Here is a 12,445-nt window from a genome sequence, read left to right as displayed (position 1 = left end):
ACAAAATGCGTAATTGGCGTTATTATCGCTTATAACAAATATGCCAAATTTCAGAACACGCCAGTATGTAAATTCACGTATATCCTAGGAAATTTTGAATAAAAAAACTCTAATTTTTTGCAGATGTGCCTAGAAATACATCTACTTTAAGTCGGGGTTAAAATTTTTATAGTTTATAACACAAAAATTTTTCGAAATATAAATAAAAAATATTTAAAAATACAAATTGTATAATTAAATCGTAAAAAAATATGCGAATTACATTTGGATTAAGCCTAAATTTCGATTTCTGGAAGAAGGAGTCAAGTAATTTTAATAAAATAAGAGATATTAATAAATATATATCAAATTCAATTAACAATGAGGGAATAAAATTGTGAAAGCTAATTTTTCAAAACTACTCGTACGACTTTTACACAAGTTGGCAGTTTGGCATAATTTGAGTCCTAGAATCGAAATATAGAAAAAAATTGGCATGTCATTTTATTTTGGGTCAAAATACCTATATTAGAATAACGCTATATGTAAATCTAATATATACTAATTTTCTAGACCAAAATTGAATGATATATTAAATCTAATATCTATATATATACTAAGTCGCGTGTTCGAAACATGAAAAATGCAATTTGAATTTCGTCAATCGGCCCAGTAGAACGGGAGATATACAACTGTTCCCCCTTTTTTTTCGCAGTGTATGTGTAAATATTTTCATGAGGTTTTGTAGGAGTTATGATTTATGAACTATTATTATCAGCAGAAATTCGCATTTTTGCTGAATGCGCGCAATGTAATAAATATTCAAATTTTACCTATTTTTGTGTTTAATCTTCTAATAATCTGAGAAGGTAACTAACTACAAATTTATTTACTCTTATTAAGAAATTCAAGCTCATTTAAGAACAAATTCACCGAAAAACTGTCGCATTATAACTAGACTGATAATTGCATTACATTCATATATTGAATGACACCTAGGGTTTTTCTAAATATAACTTCCGTGAACAGCTGTTGTTAATACTTTTGTAAATTTTATAACTCCTAAACTGTCTTGCATTTAGGAAAATCCAGAGAGATGATTACCATCCATACCTATTCGAACACATTTTCAGCTTAAAACTCATAAATCTGACTTTTTGTGTTCCACATTTTTTAGCTGATTCAAAATACTTGACGTGAATCGTAAATCCTTGTAGAGTTATTAGGTTATTTTGATGGTGGAGACGGGAACAATGTGCAATGCTCTCGCCGGGGCTTTAACCACGGATCTCTCGAATACGCACCGAGTGTGCTGACCATTACACCAAGGAGGCATGCTAAGAAGGCGGAAGATGTGAAAAATGAGCAGTGCCCTCGAACCATGAACCTCTCGAATGCGCGCTGAGTGTGCTGACCACTACACCACGAAGGTATGCTAAGAAGGTGGGAGAAATACCTTATATCCTAATGCATGAATCTTGACTTGGGAACATATATCTCTTCAAGCTGCTGTGAATTTTTCATTTTCTTCTTAAGATCTCATATTAATCTAAAATTTAAGTACAAAGAAATATGAGTAATTAAGTTTTATCGCTATCAAGATTTTTCAATTGTATCATCACAGTGACGGACAAATTTACTCAGATTATTTAAAGTTATAACAATTGTATGATTTTACAAGTATTTTAATCGTGAATCTGCTGATATTTATGATTGCTAAAATTTCTTTTATTTATTGTAAAATTCATTATTAAACAATTTATATTATCTTTTTGGAGTAAAAAAGAAAGTTTGAGTTCAGTTTCGTAAAGCGTCTTCTGCCATGTCGCTGAAGGTTACGTAACGTAACTAAGTTAATTTTTAATAATTAACTCGTTTCTTACAAGTCCCCGATTAATTATTTATTATGAACGAAATTTAATTCTTACAATTTAATAATAAATTTTAAATGAAATTACCATTTTCGTTAATGTTAAATTTTACTGCTATAAATTTATGAAAGCTGGGTGCATTTATATACATATTAAAAATGCACGAAAAAATCCTAGTGTTACTTTTTTACATATTAAAAATGCACGAAAAAATCCTAGTGTTACTTTTTTACATATTAAAAATGCACGAAAAAATCCTAGTGTTACTTTTTTACATATTAAAAATGCACGAAAAAATCCTAGTGTTACTTTTTTACATATTTAAAATGCACGAAAAAATCCTAGTGTTACTTTTTTACATATTAAAAATGCACGAAAAAATCCTAGTGTTACTTTTTTACATATTAAAAATGCACGAAAAAATCCTAGTGTTACTTTTTTACATATTAAAAATGCACGAAAAAATCCTAGTGTTACTTTTTTACATATTAAAAATGCACGAAAAAATCCTAGTGTTACTTTTTGTTTCCCACTTTATATCGAGGAGGTTAGAATAGATGGAGTAAGCATGACATCACAAAAATGAAGGACCTGTCAGCAACGTGACGTCACGACTTATCATGGCCGCTATACAGCGTACGGATGAGACTATGAAACATATTGCTAAATAAATAGACCGACTTTGAGAGCAAATATCAGTGTCTGCAGGTTCAGAAAAAGTATCTACCATTGAAGCTTCCACTACTCTTCTAGGTTTTACCATACATACAACTTCTCTTATTATTACAATTTACACATTGTCATGTACCTAGATTTTCTTAAATTTGAAACAGTTATTTGCAATCCTTGTAGTTTTCCTATATACTAAGTAGAAAATTATTTATGTTAAGTATTAAGGGGACTCATACACCTTAAACCCCCTCATGATCTTCGAATATGTGACTGTTGCAGGAATTGAGATATTTTATTTATTTTAAAAGCAATTACTTCCAACTTTTTATAGCTGATTACATAATATAGCTGCTTTGGAAACTAGTAACCAGAAAGTTTGTGTTGCCACAAATATTTTTGTAATTTAATCCTCTTTGTGACAAAATATTTCGCCATGTTTCCACCTTGCGCGCATGATATTTTAAAAATGGCTAATGGTACATACTTGAAATTAGATGGAATTCTTTATACGGGCACTATTTTCTAACTGAAGCAACAATCTGATGAATATTTTAGTATTGAAAAATTTTATAGACGGAAACATTACAAATTTTTAAAAAAAAAAACATTTTATAAACTCAGCTCCAAATAAAATAAAAATTTAACGAATTAAATGAAATTTTTAGAATTTTAGGTTCACGGTAATTTTCAAATGTTTTAAAAGCTATATATTAAATATGGACTTAAATTATGAAACAGACTGTTTTAAGCTGTGCGCGCAAGTTGGAAACAGGACGAAAAATGTTGTCACAAAGCGGATTAATTTATAAAAATATTTGTGGCAACACAAAATTTCTGATTACTATTTCAGAAAGCAGCTATATTATGTAGTCAGCTGTAAAAAGTTGGTAGCAATTGCTTTTAAAATAAATAAGTTACTCCAATTCTTGCGACAGTCACCTATTCGAACATCTTATGGGTTTTAAGGGGTATGAGTTCCCTTAAAATTAGAATGGGAGACTGATAAACGTTCAGTGATGAGCTGCTAGCATGTAGACAACACCGATTAGTATGTAAACAAAACCAGAAATCCGCATATGGCAGAGGCCATGATAAATCGTGACCTTTTATAGCTTCATTTTCATTGCATGGGAGTTACGAGAGGGGGCTTACACCATTACCTAGCCTCATTGGTTAATGTCCAGGTCATTAACTGTAATTTATTAAACGTTTTTGAATTTTCACTTTAAACAATTGAATAACGATGTAAAGTTGCGCGCTTCCAACCTGCACGCAACAAAGTGCTGACTGCTGAAATAGACCAAAGTCTTGAGAAGGGTATAAATCCCTTTTTATTCAACTTTAGAAATTGCAAATGCGTGCTCTTGACGCTCACAAACTACGCCGGCCCGGCGGTAAAATAAAAATAAGAAACTAAGAAAGAATAGTAACAAGTGACTAACTACGAGGCTCCCTAAACGGAACTAACCTCACCGCGTTCTAAAATACCGCTGATAGTTCAGCAACTTCTGAATATTACGTTGAAAGATTTACAAACTGCCGAGGCAAGCACACAGGCCGAAACGCGTGGTTCTTCAATTTCTAACTGGCCACCTCCACGCTCGTGAAGTAAGAAAGCACACTTTCGAACTCGTTTCCTTTCTATTTAACTCAGAATACTTCCGCTGATAATTTGATTCCTTGCGCGTTCTACTAAAATTTACATACTCTGGCATTGGCAATTCCAGGGGAAAGTAAGGCTTGACAGGAAAGATAGTTTAAACTTAAAATAAATGTTAGTTAAAATAAATATAAACCCTACATTGAACAAAAAGAACTGCTTATAAAATGTATGTAAGCAAAATACGGAAACGGATGAAATGAGTTTTCTATTTTCACATCCCCCTACACACATCGCAGCACTTTTCTGTCTCACGCTTTTATAATATGTGCAGAATATACATTCGATTTTTGATTAAAATTTATTAGCTGAAAAATGATTTGTTCAATTAAAATAATAACAATAAGGACATTTCTCTTTTATCTCCAACACGAGAGACTGTGTACTGTAAATTCTAAGGATATGCTGTTTCACTGTTTTTAAATATTTTGATATTGTTGTTGCATTGAATTTTATGTGTTTTAAGTGCGAAAAGCATGATATTTAGTCAATAAACGTTAGAAAACGCCCTTTTTATAGGTAATATAAAATCTGAAAGCTTTCAGATTTTTTTTAAAAAATTTTATAATTATTTTTATGTGCTATAATTATGTATGCTAGTATAGTAATTTATTTAAAAGTATTCTATTGCATACATAGTGAGTATATTAGAATTATGCTTAAATATTTTCTATAAACGGTGACGTTCATTCTATTTTAGTCAATTACTTCGTATAGCTCAAAAATATAGTTCAATTTCGAAGTTGATTGAGTTGAGAAGATTAATCCAGCGTAGCGTAAAATAGATGGATGCAAAAGAAATACATAGAACATATTCATAACTGACCCAGTAATGGTATCTTTTTGAAATGGGGCAAACAAGAGTTTGTCAAACGAATTGCGTATAACCTTTCTACCAATTGCTTCAAACGAATTGCGTATAACTTTTCTACCAATTTCCAAAATCCTGTGTTAACGTGCCTTCAACGTACCTGCTTTCCGAAACAGGAAAAAAGACAGAAAAACTTTCTTCCGCAGCCGGAAAAAGGGGTCGAAGGTCCTAGGGACCCCCATACCTTGCATCCGCTCCACTCAAAGGAACGAAGGGGAGAAAATGGCTGCACAACATCCGCCGATTTCGGAGGTCCCACGGGAACTAAGAATTCCTTCATACAAAGTATAATTTCGGGATCCAACGCAGGATATGGGGCTCGTTTAAATGGGCGTGGTGTCCATATTTGCCATTGGTGGAAGACGATAGGTTGCCTGTCAAGCACGTCTTTTGATATTTACAGCAAAGGATTTTGCGTGGGCGCAGGTGCTTGCAGGGCCCGTTAGGGTTGGACCATTCAGGACTGGGATGACATAATGATAAAAATGGAAACATGGTGCGTTTATAGCATAGCTGTCTACAGTCTGCTTCCGTTCATGAAATGAAAACTTTAATATTCTTAAAAACTGCTTTAAGAGACAAAAAATTCTTTTTTTCCTTTAAATAAATTTTTCTAAAATTTTAATCTTTATTTATAAATTTCAGATCTAAATTGATAGTCATAATTTTTCAAGTAGCCATAACTTAATATTTTTAGCACTAAATGAGTAAAAGGACAAGTAATAATTTGATCAACATGTTATTTTAAATCTAATTAATTTCCTGGAAAAAAAAGAAAAAAAAAACAAAGGAAGAAAGCGAAGGAAAAAGAAAAATATATGTTGAATTTCATTTTAATTCGAATACGCCTTCTCTCCCCTTCTTGAGACGTTAACTTAATTTTTAGCTTCCTCCTTTGTTTTAAGGGTCTTACCATATTTTAAAATTTTATATAAAAAATGGAATTATTTAATAAAGAAAGCAAAATACAAATTTTATCGATATTATTAGCATGAGAGACAAAAATTTGAAGTAATTAATCATACTCTGAGTTTTGAGAGTTGGGTAGCTTAAGACAACAAAAATATTCGAAACTGAATAAATTGCATTAAATTATTTTAATTAAACAGTTCTTAAAAGCTGAAGTGACTTGATATACAGTAAGACCCCACTTAACGCAGGGGATACGTTCCATCAAAGTAGAGCGTAATGCGAAACAGCGCTAAACGAGGTTATCTTTACATGTAAATATTGGGGTTAGGGGAAGATGGCTAGGAAATTGGTTAGGTATTAAATTTAAAAAGTATGTTTTTTTAATAAAAATAAAACCAAACATTTATTTCTTAAAGCCCAAATTAATACCACATTATTATTTCTTGCAAAAATAAAAACAAAATATAAATAACAAAACGAATATTCTTAAAAAAAACAAATAAAATTCTCAGTCATATTTAGTTAGCCTTCCGCGTTTTCAGTGTTCTGCCTTTTTGTGACAAAAGCATCTAATGTTGTTTGCCTTTTTCTTTTGCGTTGTTCTCTTAAAAGTTCTTCATAAACGGATAGAGCATCTCTAACACCACGCCTTACTTTTGAGCTCCTGTCAAAATTCGGATCCTTTTCAATGAATTGATCCATTATTTCATTTATGGTAGACAAACTCCTTTTCACAAACGCCGTCGAAAGTTCTTTTTGCTCTTCTTCTGAATCACTGCTGTCAACATTTTTGTTTTCTTCTTGTTCAGTTAATTCCTTGAGCTCATCATTAGAAAGACTAGCCGCTGCTTCTTGAATTATTTCTTCGACATCTTCCACATTTACCCCTTCAAAATATGTCTGTACAATACCGCACCAAACGAGAAATACAAGTACACTCTTTCGGATATGTATTTGAAACCTATCGCTGCATAATATTTCGGGGAATCCCCGTATGCTGCGAGCGATTTCGTGGAATCCCCGGGTTGAAATAAAAGAGCGCTAAACCGAAACAGCGTTAAGCGGGGTCTTACTGTATTTAATATTTCCTCTAAATTTTTATAAAAATCGATATTCTGAAGAATCTTTACAGAAATAAATGATGTTCATTCTTAACTAAAAGAACTTCAAAGATTAATTAAAAATAAGATTCGTTCGATCCATAAAATCCCCCCCCCCCCCGCAGAGTTGCCAACTCTCCCGATTTAGGCGGGAGACTCCCGATTTTCGACCGTTCTCCCGCCAACCCGATTTATAATATACTCTCTCGACTTTTTCTTATTCTTAAAATTTCTCACGATTTTTATGGAACTTGGCTTAATACTTTGTTATATGAATAAAAAATTTTTGAACAGATTTCCTGTGTTACTTCATTTAGTCATGGAACATGATGATATTGATGTTGCCACTGATAATATTGCAGTCGTAATTTTGCAGTTTACAATTAGAAAACTTAGATGAAGTTATAAAATCAGCTAGGATTGATACCTAGTGGAGTTTAATTGGAAAACTGAAAGGTGCTGATGGAATTTTAAAACATATTGAACTGTCTAGAATTATGTTGGCCATCTTGACAGTTCCCCATAGTAATGTAGAGTGTAAGAGGATTTTCAGTGTTTTTGCGAAAACGAGGACTAAATTTAGGTCTAATATTAGTGATAGCACATTAGAAAAACTTTTATTAGCGAAATCAGGCCGGCTTGGCAATTGCTATGAACAAAATTATGAAGTTTCTTTCTTAACGAAAGCAAAATCTGCCACTGTTCATAACATTTGTACAAAAAACTGATTAAAGTGTCTTTTTTTTTTTTTTTTTTTTTTTTAAACGATGCAAGTAATAAAAATGTTTTTCATATGTAAGGTATTTTTGTGTTGCTTGCATTTAAGAATTAGTAACTATTTAAAGTTAATTCATTATTAAAAACTATATTTTTATCATTTAAAAAGTCTTTTTAACATTGTGAAAAATCTCCTGATTTCTTAAAAAATCTCCTGATGTCTTAAAAACATCTGATTTTTTAGTGCCATAGGTTGGTAAGTATTTGATAGCTATTTATTTCAAAAAGCTGTTATATCTGTATCTGAATGAATGGGTTCTTCTTGATTTCGTTTGCAAAATTTTATGCAAATTTCCAAATTTATTCCGACTTAGTTTGCTATAGATATTCTATGGAATGCCGGCGTTTCCTACTTTGCCGATAACGTCTATATTTAGAAAAATATTAAGAAAAATGCTATCATAAAAATATTTTATGCTGATACGTAATGGGGATCTTAACAATACATAGTCTAATATCGCTTCTTTGCTTTTTTAGTGTCTTCAATATGCTACTTTCCTATCGAATTTCAAGGCACATTCCTCACGCAGACGCAATCCCTAGCAGCTTTTGGGGGCCACACGGTTACCTACAGTGAAATTACAGTAGAGGTAGATTCCATACCACCTTGGGGAAGGTGTCATAGGCGACGAGGAAATAATGTGATTCTCAAAGACGAGTAAGTATTGCTTTCATTTCAGCACTACCTGAAGAAAAACCCTGTTGTAAATATATTAGTGTTAAAACTAAAGTTTCATTACGTGCATTGCTACAAAAGTGCATAATAAAGGCATTCTTATACTGTAAAAGCCCCTCAATAATTCTTAAATTCTTAAACTCTCAACCCCAAATGGTATGCAGACGGCTGGTTGTCAATAAAAATGCCACACGGATTTTTCAAATTTACATTTTATTTTATATTTAATTTCGTATTAAGAAATATAATGAACATTTCAATCCGGTTAACTGCAAAATGAGCATAATATTTGAAAAGTTTTCGAGCTGTTCGTAATTTTAAAATAGGTACTGATTGGACTGTCATGTAAAACAGAATTAGAAGCCTTCAAAATCTTTCTTAAATTTTGCCAGTTTACTTTTGAGTTAATTAGTAACAAAAATTAAATGGTAGAATTAAGTGAAGGTCGAATTCCAGTGTTAAGGAATTCTAAAGAATAAGGAATAGTTCGAAGAGGCTGGGGGAAAAAATAAATATCATCTAAAATTCAGCTCTTATAAAAGAGTTGCTTGCGACTAATTTATGGACAAGAGATACTTTCACGAAGCCCGTGATAAGCATAACAGTAGGCTATCTTGGTTTGGTTTATTTGATTATGGTAAAGCACTCGAGGACTATCTGTGTAAGAGGACGGATGTCTTCGTGGAGAAATTTCTAAGGGAAACTGGCTCGTAGACATGTTAGGGATATGGAAAATTCTGAAAACGCCTAAGCAGCCAGCCCGTTCGCTGGGATTTGAATCTCGGACTGACCTACCAGTGATCAGTGACTTTACCGCTCGGCAGCTCGTGGGCGTGTTACCCTAAAAAAGGGGCTTTCATTAGTTTGTACAGGAACGAAGCAAATGGAAATAGGTACTTACGTATTAACGCAACCAGGCCAAAATTTGCATAAACTGCGAAATTTGGCGACCCTACTTACGGCAACCCTACGTGTTATACGTAGTTTTGTAAAAAGAGCATGTTGAGATTCACAAAATTTTCCTGCATTTTCGTGCAAATTTTTGTAATTTATGAGAAAATAGCAGTGTACATGGATAAAGTCAAGAGTGTGCGCAATGCCATTTTTGTGCAATTCTGGGATTTTTTTTAAGTAAAAATAAGTCGACGTGTACATGGTTATGGCGAATACGGTTTTCAATCAGTTCTAAAAGCAATAACCAAAAGATTTCCGCCGAAAAAATAATTCTGCAACTTATTGAAATTCGAAACCGGAAGGGTTTAATTGCTATTTTATATTTTAAAACAAAATAATATAAAAAACTGTATTAAAAATTATCTGTAATTAATAAATGTATATTTTCTTTCTATTCATACTTTTTTACTCAAACTTACAAATAGCGCCAACCTGGTTGCGATAATACGTAAGTACCTGGAAATATTCCATTAACTTCTTTGCATTAGATACTATAGAAGGAGGAATTTCAGGTTGCTTTAATAATGATGCCCTGTCATAAAATGCTGGTTCCTCTGTGCAAGTCTGCCATTGTGTCAAAGAAGCCTCCATAGATATTTGTACTCTTATTGGATATGCTTTCTAACTTGGAAAAAAAATTAATTAATATATAAATGCGAGCTTGATTATGCAAGTAAAATTTTCATTCGTTTTGCTAATCAGAATTACAAACTGAAATTCTTCTTGCATACCTACTTCTTGTAAGTTGAAAGCTGATCATCATAAAGTTGAAAGGTATTTTTATATGAGAGCCTCCTTTGGAAGGTTTCTGTTTTTTTTTTAACTATGGCTGACGTGAGTAAAGGTACTGGCACTTTTACAATGAAGCATCATCACGAAGCTGTCTCAGATATTCCAGTAGAAGTACCAGTCAAGTGACCACATCTAGTGAACAAACAAGACTCATTATGTCAAACGCTTCTTTCCCTTATTCTGTTAATTCAGGGTCCACCAGCGGCCGAGCGGTAAAGTCGCTGAACACTGGTAGTTCGGTCCGAGGTTCGAATCCCGCGAACGGGCTGGCTGCATGGGCGTTTTCGTGGTTTTCCCCATGTGTAACGTGTATACGAGCCAGTTCCCCTTAGAAAGTCCTCCACGAAGGCATCCCTCCTCTTAGGCAGATAGCCCTAGTGTGCTTTGCCATAATTAAATACACCACACCACCACATCTGTTAATTCAGACCTAAGTAAGTCTATTTAGCTATTTTTACTGTTCGTAACGAATATATCTCAGCTATCGACATAAAAATACACATCTGTGATGATTTACTTGCATTAACCTACCACATTCTTAGAAATCGGCGTTATATGTTAATGATCATGGCACTGAAGTGTATATAAAAAATAAATAAATAAAAAATAAGTTCAATTTTATTCTTGTTTTGTTTTTGTGCACTCAAAAACAATCGCAGAGGTAGCAAACGATCCGAAAAGACAATCCCGGTAAAAGAGACAATAAAAATAATAATATAATTCGATGCTATAATAATCATAAGAATGTTATTTAATTCCAATTCAAATAGACTTCCGCGTATTCTACATTCACAGTTCCTTATCTATTGGCCAACCTTGATGACTTCTTGATTTTAGATCCAGACTTGCCATGCGTTTGCCTGGTTATCCAAATACAGAAGTAGCCTATTTCTTCTTCGTTAGTAGCCAAGGACGAATGAGGTGGTCTGACAACCACTATCATCCTCTACGAAGGATAAAGGTTAAATTCTCGTATTAAACTAGTAGAATTCTTTTGTCATAGAATTAATTTAAGTTTAACTGGAATGTGTAATAGACTACTATGGCTTCAGATAGTAAAGATAAAGTGCTGGAACAACCATTCTTTGAATCGGAAAGAAAGCCAATAGCTTAGATAGTTTTAAGGTCATCAGAACAATTATGTTGGTTTATAAATATCCGTAGCTGGTATTATTCAGTCTGTTATATTTAATTGAATTTATCCGATTGAGTAACCTACCCGCATTATTTTTCAGCAATATTATGTGATCTTGCTTTTGATACAGAGGTGATTATTCTATTCTTTAATTTTCAAATTAAGGTAGGTATAATATAGTATATTTACGGTTAACGGAAAACAAATAAATAGCTGAATATGTTTCAGATACATAGAATTTTAATGAAACTATTTCAAGGGCAATTAAGGATTTCAAGTATAAGACGATTTCGTATTTCCTTAAAATGTACTATGGAAATCCTAAGCATCATGTATAGGCAGGTGTTGGTGTTGGTGTATTTAATTATGGCAAAGCACACTAGGGCTATCTGCCTAACGGGAGGGATGCCTTCGTGAAGGACGTTCTAAGGGAAGCTGGCTCGTATACACGTTACACATGGGGAAAACCACGAAAACACCCATGCAGCCAGCCCGTTTGCGGGATTCGAACCTCGGGCCGAACTACCAGTGTTCAGCGACTCGGCCACTGGTGGGCTGTATAGACAGGCTAATAATTGAAAAACACTATAAGATATTTTTCCCGTCTTCTTAGCATGCTTTTGTGGTGTAATGGTCAGCACGCTCGGTGCGTATCGAGAAGTCGATGGTTCGAGTCCCGGCCAGTACAGTGCTCATTTTTCATCTTTCCTCTTTCAAAAAATACCTAATGTCTCTACAGTACATTAAAATAATTTTTAATTTTTTCCTCTAATAGAGATAATTATCACTTATTCTTTAAATAATTAAGATAATATATCACTTATTTCTAGTTTTACGAAAAAAAAATCATATTTACTTAGCAACTTAGTGAGATACGTACAGATAATTTAATTTATTGCAATAAATTAAGTTTATATATGACGGGCCATCTTAAAGGAAAACTTATACTATCTTCTACCGTAAACTACCTACAAACATCCAGGCCCGATTACGTATAAAGCTGACTTTTATTGAGACTGGTACAATATAAATTATTGCATTTTTCT

The 12,445-nt window shown here is 33.0% G+C and overlaps 1 protein-coding gene across 1 annotated transcript in view; it reads left to right on the top strand.

Moving 5' to 3' along the window:
- The window catches only part of LOC118195752 (uncharacterized), a 127,700-nt gene that overhangs the window by 63,944 nt on the left and 51,311 nt on the right, over positions 1 to 12,445 (top strand). Inside the window, exon 2 of the mRNA XM_085821166.1 lies at positions 8,320 to 8,500. Coding sequence (XP_085677292.1) covers positions 8,320 to 8,500 — 181 coding nt within the window. The remainder of the gene's footprint in view (positions 1 to 8,319; positions 8,501 to 12,445) is intronic.

Source organism: Stegodyphus dumicola, chromosome 7 (assembly GCF_044657685.1).
Source record: "Stegodyphus dumicola isolate Sdum_Otavi_A_Nest chromosome 7, ASM4465768v1".
NCBI classification, from domain to species: domain Eukaryota; kingdom Metazoa; phylum Arthropoda; class Arachnida; order Araneae; family Eresidae; genus Stegodyphus; species Stegodyphus dumicola.
This window is presented reverse-complemented; position numbering and strand designations above follow the sequence as displayed.